Below are 11,592 nucleotides of genomic sequence, written 5' to 3' on the forward strand. Positions count from 1 at the left end.
TGGGAGAGGGAGGGGGGTGGGGGGTTGTATATGTGTCTGCGTGTGCTGTCACAATGAGGTGAACATGTGTGAAATATGTACATAGGCATTTATTTATGTGCTGTGTGTACCGAATGTCCAGTTTTTGAAAACAGTATAAACTGGTTTCCTATACGTCTAATAGCCTGCGATGAGGCAATGTGTGGAAATTTTTCTTTGTTATGACAAGTTACAGATATATCTTGATATTTTCTGTTTTGTCGATTTAATATGGACGCTATTCTCTATACAGACACAAAGCTCCATTGAGAGAATCACTTGTAACAGAGACAGCAAGAAGGAAAGGGTGCAATGGGTTACATCATTCTTGTTGCTATGCAACACAAACGGGATAATTTGCAATAGATGTAATTAGCATTAGCTAGCTAACTGAGAATAAAAAAGGGACAAGGGGGTTGAAAATAATAATAATCATGAAAATTAGCCATTGCTCTGTTATTGCTGTTCTGAAATGAGGATGTGGGCACATGGCCCCACGCTGAAGAGAACACATTGTTTCTGACCATTTAAAAAGCTTTTTGGAGACGTGGTCTCAATAAAAATCTCAGTAAAGGGGGTGGACAAAATAATAACCCCTCACAATGTAGAGAAATTAATCATTCTTAGTCATGCACATTTTAAACACAATCTGAAACAAATAATGTACTTGTTGAAGGGCTATTGTATTGGATTTAATTAGACAAGGATAGTTATTCTGTCCATGTCCTGCGTGTTTGGTGTTCAGGTGGATGTTAAAGGTACACTTCACTGATTTTTACATATAAATTTTTGTTAGCGTTTAAAAACATTTGTGTCTATAAAGCTCCAGCCAGAGCCACAAAGACTGAAAAATAACATAACATTTTTGAAAACAAACCATTTAAATAAAGAGACGTAAGAAAATCACCAAACCTCAGAAAACAATGCCAACTCAAGACTCATTGATTTTACATGAAACTACCTATAACGTGCAAAAACACCCATAATATCACCCACAGAATATCCCCTAGTTCTCCGAGAGACCTCCTCCCCCTATTTTCTGAAACAGCAGTACTTGTATTGACTTTTTAGACAACATGTATAACATATGTCTACACACATGAGAAGATATTTATTTTATTTGATTGTTGGGAGTGTGAACTAGTTCCAACTCTTTTTCCCTTGCCTCTATCAGAATTTATAATCATACAGTACACTGATCAGTTAGTTCAATCCAGGCATAAATTATTGCCTGGCATTTGTAAAAAGGAAAAAGTATAAAAATACAGTGTATAGACAGACCTGTGTGTCTACAGGCCATTAGCTAACCACTGGACTGAGTATCCCCTGATTCAGTGAAAGCAGCAGTGTGTTGAGGTCAGACACAGTCACTGTTTATGTGTAATATGCAGTAGAGAGGCTGGATACAGTGAAGCTAGGGCCGGGATCGATGTGAGGACAGATTCAGTCACCGTTCTCTTTGCAACAGTCCATCTTCTTATGCATTAGCAGAAAGGCAAAAGGCTGAGAGCAGAGGGAACAGACTTCTCCACTTCAGAATCAGTCTTTCTGACAAGTTAATGTATACACTGAGGAAGGGATGGGCAGCTATAGACCATAGAGGGCTCAGAGGCTGCAAGTTTCATTCCAACCAAAGGGTACGCCAGAGAATTTCACTGTGCAGTTGTTCCACTTTAGCTGCTCACATCTCCTGGTATACAGTCTTTGACTGCAATAATAACCTGGAGACTCTTTGCCCTCCCACTGTGTCTGATGGTCCAATTCTGCATCACAGTAATGTTGATATACTGGACACATCCTGGTCTCCAACTCATTAAAGTGATAATAACAAGGTTCCATGATTTCTCTTTTTCTTTTCCTGTTGTAATATTGTTCTTATTGCTGTGGATGGTAATAACATGTTTAAAGTCAAACACTATGGAGGATACAGGTTTGTGTAATATGCAGTAAAAGACTATTTGTGCTCTTTAAGCTTTCTGGCCAGAAGTGTTTCCATTGTGTTCATTAGTCACTGGGACTGACTGAAGGGCTGGGTGTCACTGGCTGTTGGAAAGCTAGGACGTGCAACTATCATCTTTGGCTCCCAGTGGTATATGCACCTACACTTGCACTGACACTGTGAGCAAGTAGGATAATTGTTTCTACAACTGTGGCCACAGTATCTACAGGCTCTTTTTACGAATAAGGACTTACATGAATTACCCCCCACAAAAGGATGGCAAGATGATATCATTTGTCAAGGCCTTTCAAAACTATTACAGTTCACTGTTTTATAATCTGACAATCTGGTTAATGTTTCATTAGGTTTAGGCAGAAAAATAGAGACTGTCCACCTCCCCACTAACAGATAGTTAGGTAACCATAGTAGTTATGACACAGGCAAAGGAGGTAGAGAGAAGATATTGTATATAAAGTGATCAAATTTGCATTAGGAGAATGTTGGGGTGGATTGATTGTTCAGAATAGACAGGATTTCAGGGCTTTCCCACAGGAGACTGGTGTTTGTTACCAGTGTTTTTTTTATCCATGACTGTTCCAAAACATTAAATGGGATTTTACCATTGGAACCAATGGTTATCTTAACACAAACCAAGGTCTTTTACTAAATCTGGCCAAGTAGTAGTAGTACACTTTGTGTAGGTTCTTTTCTTTCTTTTGCTTAAACCTAATGAAACTGCAGTGATTCCATCGGTTAATGTTAGGGAAAGATTGTGGTTTGGGTTAAACCTACTTAGTTAAGGATAAGAGCATTTGAAATCCACAAATGTCTGTAGGAGGAGGTTGCAGGACATCGGAGATGTTGATGTCCATTAGTGTTGTTGACCTATCCAACTACACCATAATTCCTACAACAGCTCTTTGTCATAGGAAAATGTGTCATTTTTGGACATGCACTGAAATGACTCTGCCAGTATCTTTCAGCAAAAGAAACCAAACACTTGGTTTGACCTGAGGTAACATAATTGCCATTAAAACCATCCATCTTCTGTACCCGCTTGTTCCTGAAAGCCAGGGTCACAGGGATCTGCTGGAGCCTACCCCAGCTCTCTTTGGGTGAAAGGCAGGGGTAGTCCCAGTCCCTAGCTTCACTGCCTGTTGGTCACCAGTCCATCACAGGGCCACATAGAGACAAACAACCTCACACACTCACACTCACTCCTACGGGAGAGTCACCAATCAACCTAACCTTTGGACTGTGGGAGGAAACCGGAGTACCCGGAGTAAACCCACACAAGCACGGGGAGAACATGCAAACTCCGCACAGAAAGGCCGGGTTGCGAACCCACAACCTTCTTGCTGTGAGGCAACAGTGCTAACCACTCAGCCACCATGCTGCCCTCCATTAAAACCAAGTGTTGTCTATAAATCATAGTCAGTGCAGTGCCACTTCAAAATTTCTGTAATCATTAATTTCTTTGCCAGATGCCATTGGTAGAGTGAGATGAGTTGCCTACCCTCATTGCTAGAGTAGATAACTGAAATGACTCTTACTCTATTGCAGTCCAATTCAGTAACACCACAAACTACAGCCTCCAAAATGTGCCTCTTTAGTCTACAGTTTTAACATTATAACCACAACCTCATTTATTACAGGACAGATACATTAGATTACATTGGTTTCAATTAGGTGTCCCTAATAAATTGGCAATGTGGACTGCAAAGACAAAGGAATTTTACTGCTTATGTATTGAAAAATTGTAGAAGGAATTAAAATGATCATACTGTATTTGCCTGTTGGTCAACAGTTATTATCAATGTAATTTAGTAATTTTACACGTAATGATTTTCTTCAGGGACTGTATACTGATTGTCTGTTCAAAGTCAGTATCTTAAAGTTCACAACCTGGTGTTGATTAGATCAGATGTTAGAAGTATCACCAGTATTAATTTCAGTACAAAAATTTCTTTCTAAACCTTTAAAAGAATATCACTAAAGATTTTTATATTATATGGAATACAGTGCAAAGAGCTGTCACATTATACTATTTTACAATGTATCACCAGGTGAAGGAACAGCAGTTGTTGTATAATTGTTGCTCTGGCCGTTATACAGAAGTTTTCACTTCCCTCACACACACACACGCACGACTACGAATCACAGCTTGTTACAGGTAGTGAGGCGCTGGGACTACTGGTGATTGAGCCTCCCTGGTGGATTGGAAGCAGGAATCTGACAGACGCAGATAAAAGGCTGTTTGGAGTTGCCTGCAGCATCAAACAGCATCAGCCACCCCCCTCCATGCTCCCCCCAATCTCCTCACCACCATCACCTCCCCTCTCTTCATTTCTCCGTCTTTTGGTTTACTCTGTTGCCATAGTTACGCCCAGCCAGAGCCGTCACATTGTGGAGGAACCTGTCAGGGTGCTGCTCTCAGATCACCTGATGCAGGTCGCCTCTGCTGGTGGCCTCTTTCACACACCGTCATCGTTCAATTTGGCTTTGATTAAGTCTGCTCTCTGTAGCGTGCCACAGCACAGTCTGTCTAGTTCGTTGTTGAACGTTGAGTTTGTTCAATTTTGCCAACCTGGTGTTTTGAACTGCATTTTCAGAAAAAAAAAACAAAAAAAACATAAACCACTGCTATCCAATTTCCACGTCTGTGAAGAGAGCAGCGTGATTTGAGTGGAGGATGGGATGGAATTACCTGTTAGGAGTAATGCTGAGGGGATGAGTGTCTGTGGAGGAGGCTTTTCTAGATGAATGAGAATGGTAGTAGGTAGCATACAAGTCTGATTCGAAACCCACTTAAAGCTGAATTCCCCCTGTAAACATTTTGCGAGAAACCTATTACCTGCTGTTCTGGATGCTGTGCTTTTCATAATATGCTGCAACAACAAAGACCCATCACCTCTTTTAGCTGGCTGTCCAGTTTGCAGCCATGCGGCTCTGTATGCTGCCAGGGTGGAGGGGACTACATATGCTGACTGTATGGATTGTGCTGAAGGGTGAAATGTAAGCTGGCCCCCATTGAACACAGATTTGCATCTCCTGCTGTTTGCTTTCAGTATTCGTTCATCTTTCACTGTGAATGAATGAATGAAAGAGGGGGAGGATAGAAATTGTGTAAGGTGATGAGAGGATACATGTAGAGAGAGGGAGAGAATGAGCAATGTCGTGATCAAGAGATGCTGGGACACAGAGAGGGAGATGAATGGGGCTGAGAACAGGAAAATTGGACAGGAGGCGGGGAGTGAATGAAGATAGAGAATGGCTCGAGATATCAGGAGACAGAGATTGTGAGCTATGTGCAGGTAATAAACAAGGCAGAAATAGATATCCCCAGAGAGGAAAAAGAAAAGTGTGTGATTGCACGCATGAGGTAGAGGGTGGGGAAGCAGGATTTTGTTGATCCCAAAAGATCAAAAAGAGCAAAAAGGGCAAAAGAGAGGGAAAGAAAGAGAAGGCAGAAAAGAAAAAGGGAGGAAAGCTGGGGAGAGTGTAAATAATGACACAAGCAGGAAAGATTTGGATGAACATGTTGTACTTAGACTAACTTGGCCAGCTGAGATGATGTGTATCCCTGCTAAGCTCTCCTTTAGGCAGGCTTAGATCTCATCAACTCACTCCAGGTTGGCACAAACTGGAAATGCTGCTGTGGAGCCCTGGATTAACTATACAGCTGTCATTCAGACACTTAAACAGGAGTCTGGAGGAGCTTATTCTATTTCCCCTTAAACCCAAACTCCCCAAACCCACCCACAATTGTCACATCTGTCCTCCTTTATAGCTGCTTGCAGGAAGACTTCAATATAAGGATATCTGCCATCGTTGCCTACAGTCATGTTAATTGTGCCATGATTTTTAAAGAGGTTAAGTGAGCATGTCCCTCCCCTCCACTCTCCCCCATTACTTTCCCTCTGTCTTATTCCAGGCCTGTGTATAAGTGTTTCTTTTTTCATTCTGGTGCTCTTCCACATCTTCTCCTGCCAAATCATGCCTCCCCCTCCTTCCCTCCGTCTCTGGCTGGATCTCAGGCTCTCAAATTTGGAGGCCTGCAATCGATATGGGCTGTCTGTGATTGGGTTGCCTTGTATGATTCATTTCTGTAACCTTGGTGATGGTTTGATGTGGAGGCTGCACCCATGTCCATATTATGACTCAGTGAGCGTGTGCGGAGAGGAGAGGCTGGTCAGGGGAGGTATCGATTGGTCCTTCAATCTCCCTGCCCTCTGTGCTTTCCTTTTCCATCTCCCACTTTTTTTATTCATCTTTTTTCTCTTGCTGTGTAGCCTTGATAATTTGACCATAATCTGAAATGACTTTGTGTTTTTAAAAAATTATCATTTAATCCTAAATGTTCCCTTGGGTGCTAATGTTCGTCTCTTTTCTTCTCTCTCCCCTTTCTGCCAATATCCCCCTCTTTCTCCTCTATTTCTTTCCCATCTTTCTGTTTTGTTTCAGAACTCAATTAGACACAATCTGTCCCTTCACAGTCGCTTCATCCGAGTGCAGAATGAAGGGACAGGGAAAAGTTCTTGGTGGATGCTGAACCCAGAAGGCGGGAAGATGGGAAAGGGACCCAGAAGACGTGCAGCCTCTATAGACAATGGCACTCGGTACTTGAAGACCAAGGGTCGCATCAGTCGGAAGAGAGCAGGGGCAATAGGTCTCGGACGTGGACAAGGTCAGGGGGGTGGACCTGCATTGCAAGGCTCCCCAGAGCATGCCAGTCCAGCAGGGAAAGGAGGTGTGGGTATGGGGGGTGAGGAGTATGACACCTGGACGGATCTCCATTCCCGCACCTCCTCCTCTGCTTCCACACTGAGTGGTTGCCTGTCTCCTATACTGGCTGAGGCAGAGGCTGATGAACCAGAGGAGGGCGGACTTTCCTGTTCAGCCTCTCCTCGACTGTACCCCAGCCCCAGCAGCACCCGCTCTCCAGCCCTGGGCACTGGGGGCCACTGCCCTACTGTGGAGCTGCCCCAGCTGACTGACCTGACTGGGGCTATCAGCCTAGATGAGAGTGGCTATCCTCAGCCACAGCAAATTAAATGCAACAGTTATCCCTATGTGCCTGGGCCCAAGGCTGAGGGCTCCTACTGTGGGCCTATGTATGGACAGTCTTCCATAGGCATGCTGCGGCACCACACTCCCATGGAGACCATCCAGGAGAACAAGCCAGCCAGCTTCCAGCGCCCTATGAGGGGCTACTCAGAGAACAATGCCCTACAGAGTCTGCTTACTGGAGGACCTTCATACTGCGGCAAAGACACACTAATGTCACAGGGAACCAATGGTGTTCACAGTCAGCCCAGCCACAATCAGAATCCAAACCACAATCATAACCACAATCACAGCCAAGAGCATGCTCATAATCTCAGTCTTCACAATGGCAATGGCTCAGTCCATGACCAAAACACAACTCGCCATCAGAACCACAATCAGGGTCACAAACGCCAAGCCAGCCTTGACTACAATCACAGTCACAAGCCCCTCCCTGCCCACGACTATGGTGCAAGTCATGACCATGGTCACACTAACAAAGTAAACCCCAGCCATGATCACAACCCTCGCTCTAGCCAGGGTCACATGCACAGCCACAACCCCGCTATGCACAGCAGGCCTCAGCCACAGGCCCTCTCCCCCCGGGTTAGCACTGACATTCTGCAGCCCTACAGCCTCAAAACCTCAAACCACTATGGGCCTCGCCCCCATCTCCCAACATCACCATCCCTGCCCCCCAACCCTGCCGGGGTCATGGACGTTCCCCAGGACCCCTGCCGCCTGGCATCTGCCCCTCACCCGCGTCACCAGCCTTACTCAGGGGCTCACCATCAGGGTATGACCACTTCTTGGCATGGCTTCTACCACAACAACCATCAGCCAGGGAATGCTGGTTACCATGGGCAACAGCACAACTCCCACAGTAGAATGGCTGCCAACCTGGAGATGGAGAATGTCCCTAATAGCCTGGACTGTGATGTAGACTCCATACTGCTCAGTGACTTTATGGACACAGAGAGCATGGACTTCAACTTTGACGGCTCTCTGTCCCAAGGTGTGAGCATGGGGATGGGCATGAGCTTAGGGGCATTTGCTTGTCCTCCACCGGCACATAGCAACCAGAGCTGGGTGCCAGGGTGAACCTAGGCCCAAGGGTTTGGATAGACACACAACTGGAAAGCTCACCACTCAGCCAAGCTGCTGGTAGGCTGTACCCTTGGACTGACTGACTGTGATTCTGTTTCTCTTAGACTGAATAACAAAATACATATTGTCATTTTGTTTCCTAGGGACTCCTTACACACCCTCCCACCCCATTTATTGAGCCTTCTGTCTCCATATTGAACTTGCCTTCATTGAGCCCTTGGCTAAAGCATCCCTTGTTGATGCCCTTCATTTTTTCTGTTGTGTTTTTATGCTCTCCTTCCAATCTCATCCTGCCTGTTCTAAGCTCTCAAGCACTTTATATCCATCCTTTCATACAGATGCAGTAACACAAAGACCAGGCAAAGTCATGTTGTGTGTTGGCTTAATTTTAATGTATGCAATCCACTTTACAGTATTATCTCCTTCTACAAAGGAGGTGTTGTTTTTGACTTGAGAACATGATCAAACAGTTGCATAAATATCTTTCAGCATAGAGGTGCTCTCAGATTGGGGGTTAAAAGGCAGGGCCTTTGAGGTTAAGGAAGAAATTGAGGTTTTTAGAAGCTAGGGAACACAAAGTGAACTACAGGGGAACTACAGGGTCAGTGCGACTCCCTGTTGGACAATGGTGTTCATTTTGGTGCAGGACAGTCATCCACCCAGCAATCATCACCACTCCATTGAAATACAACATCCCTTCTTTAATCTCCAAAGTAATGCCAGAGTGATGCATCACTATTGCAAATCTAATGCGCCACTCTGTGTTTTTTCAACCCTCTCTCTCCCTCTTCAACTCCGGACACACTGGCTTAATGTGTTTTGGTGAAAGTGATGATTAAAGTCACTCTGCACTAAATGGGGGAGGTATTCAAAGTGGGAGGAGGGCATTGAGGGGAGCTGATAGGATAGGAGAAATGCAAATATTCCCTCTGTGCCTCTTCCTCTCCATTTTGTGGATTTATGTAGCTTTCCCCATAATGAAATAAGCAATGATCAGGCCCTGCTGTATATCCTGAAGAGCTCTCTGATTGGCCTGCTCTGGGGCCTTCACCGGCTGACCCCACAACAGCTTAGCGAGCAGCTGTGGTCAGGCCAGTATGTTGATGGAGCTGCTGTCCTCAGACCCCAGCCAGCCTTGTCTAATTTGTTAGCACCCAGGTTCAAGCCCACTATGTGCATTTCCTTCTGTGAACTGCACACTGATGAACAGTGTCAGCAGATTACTATTTGGTGCTATCTCCTCTTCCCAGGCTCCCTCCTATCGCGCCGCCCCATCCCGAGGTTACTCAGAGGGTAAACAAGAGTAATTAACCGCCAAACAAGATGGATGATTTATGCAAGTGTGTGTATTCGCTCATCTGCACAAAGTCATAATTCTTCTCCCCACCAAGCACAAGGAGAGTGATTTTTGAGAGGTGGTGCCCAGTGACAAGGTAAGGCAGCTGGCAAGTGGTGTGCTTACAGTGTCCTTCAAGTCCTTCAGACATCCACTTTACAAGCGTTCCTCACAACGTCCTGGCCATAGCTTTACTTTGCTGGAGTCTTTTCTTGTGCTTGTTCTGTGATTGTGCAGTTGTCTGTCCTGTTTCAATACAGTGTGGATATGAGCTTTCGTGTGCATTTTTTTTCTTTGCTCCCAGAAAGAAAACAGGCAAGAGGTGTAATCGACAACCCTTGTCCAGGCACCTGTCCCACTCAAGACAGAGCAAAAACAAGAGAGAAGAAAGGCAAGTAGATAAAGTGAGAGACTGAATGGGAGGGCAGTATTTAGATGAGTAGACAAAATCTGTGAGAGAGGGAGAGATTTTCCAGCTTGGTAGCTTTCTATAGAACTGGCTGTTTGAATCAGGCAAAATGTCAAGTGCTACTCAGCCAGTCAGCGAGCTTTGACCAGAAAGCCACTTCTCCCTTCTGATCAAGGACAATGGCAGGTATTTCCATACACACTTTTGTTTTGCTTTGTTCTTTCCTTTTTATAAATTAAGGTGGCCCATTGTTGTAAACCAACTGTATTTGGTCTCTGGCCTGTGTGCACTTGTATGTCAAGCTTCTTGTGGGTGTGTGAGTGAGTGTGTGTGTGTGTGTGTATGTGTGTGTGTGTGTGTGTGTAGCACAGTGATGTACAAGATCTGATTAAGGGAATACTGTTGAGAACTAACTTGCCCTGGTATTGCCCATGCTTGGTTGAGTGCAGCATACATAATATATACAGTTTATATTTATTAGTTTTGGAGATGGGTCTATGGACACCACTCAGACCCCTCACTGCTCTGTCTTCTGGGTGACAAAGAGGCAGAATGCTATTTCAGTTTGACTAGGTTTCATTCTGTACATAATCTATATTGAGAAAATTGTATTATAATTTTTTGCAAATATCAGTTTCTTTTCTAAAATGATGTATCTGCTCATCTGGTGACCGTAAAATAAAACAAATAAGAAGCTAATTGTTTTCTGTGTGCTTTATTTGCATACACAATCATGTGTACTGTTGGCTGATGAAAACCTTCTATCTAATGTGTATAAAGAAAGGCATTTTGGTTTTAGTTAGGCTACATAGAGATACAAATAATTAGTTCGGAAAGTCACAAATTCACTCAGAGTCACATTAGAATCACAAGTTACCTTAGAGGGGGCAGACCTTAGAGGGGGAATGTCAGTGCTACGCCAGTGGGGCGTAGTGAATAGCCACCTTCAATACCATGACCGAGGTGAGACCCTTGAGCAAGGCACCGAACCCCCAAGGCACTGAATTCCTGGGTGCTGCAGCAATGGCTGCCACTGCTCTGGGTGTGTGTTCACTGCTGTGTGTGTGCATTTTCTAATGCAATTTCCCCATTGTGGGACTAATAAGGGTAAATAACAGAACATATGAGATCCACTGTCACTAGACTCTCAGTCTGTGAAAAACTTCTTCTTTAACAAGAAGTGCTTCCACAGCACAGATGTGCAATAGCTGCTGCGTGTTGTGAAGACAGAAATAGCAGATGTAAACAAAAACTGAATATTTGACAAATTAATTTAAAAAACATGAGACAGAAAAGACAGTAAGCAAATTTTAAACTGTCAAGAAAAACCTGCACATGAACAACTGCAGTTTGCTACGTCAAGTTTTGTATTTTATGCCAACCTTTCGTAGCAGTAATACTATTATACTAATGTAATTAACTGCTGAATTCTTGAAATACAGTAATAGTGCTCAGTAGCAGGGAAGGAAACTCAGTCAAACAATAAAAGAGGGTTTAAACATGGCACCAGTTTAACCACTCTATTTAAACCACTTTAACTGAGACAGAACAAAGCTGGTCGAGGTCCTCACCCTATCTCTAAGAGACGCCCAGCCACCCTGTGAAGGAAGGTCATTTCAGCCGCTTGTATCCGAGGTCTTGACCCAAAGCTCATGACCACAGATAAGAGTAAGAATGTAGACTGACCGGTAAATCGGTCACCACAGTGGACTGGTACATTGACCGCATTGCTGCTGC

The 11,592-nt window shown here is 44.2% G+C and overlaps 1 protein-coding gene across 1 annotated transcript in view; it reads left to right on the forward strand.

The window, feature by feature from the left end:
* foxo6b (forkhead box O6 b) overlaps nucleotides 1-10,554 on the forward strand; it is a 38,261-nt gene extending 27,707 nt beyond the window's left edge. Inside the window, exon 2 of the mRNA XM_026299516.2 lies at nucleotides 6,422-10,554. Coding sequence (XP_026155301.1) covers nucleotides 6,422-8,104 — 1,683 coding nt within the window. The 3' untranslated portion in view covers nucleotides 8,105-10,554. The remainder of the gene's footprint in view (nucleotides 1-6,421) is intronic.
* The last annotated feature ends 1,038 nt before the right edge of the window (nucleotides 10,555-11,592 follow it).

Source organism: Mastacembelus armatus, chromosome 11, assembly GCF_900324485.2.
Source record: "Mastacembelus armatus chromosome 11, fMasArm1.2, whole genome shotgun sequence".
NCBI classification, from domain to species: Eukaryota; Metazoa; Chordata; class Actinopteri; order Synbranchiformes; family Mastacembelidae; genus Mastacembelus; species Mastacembelus armatus.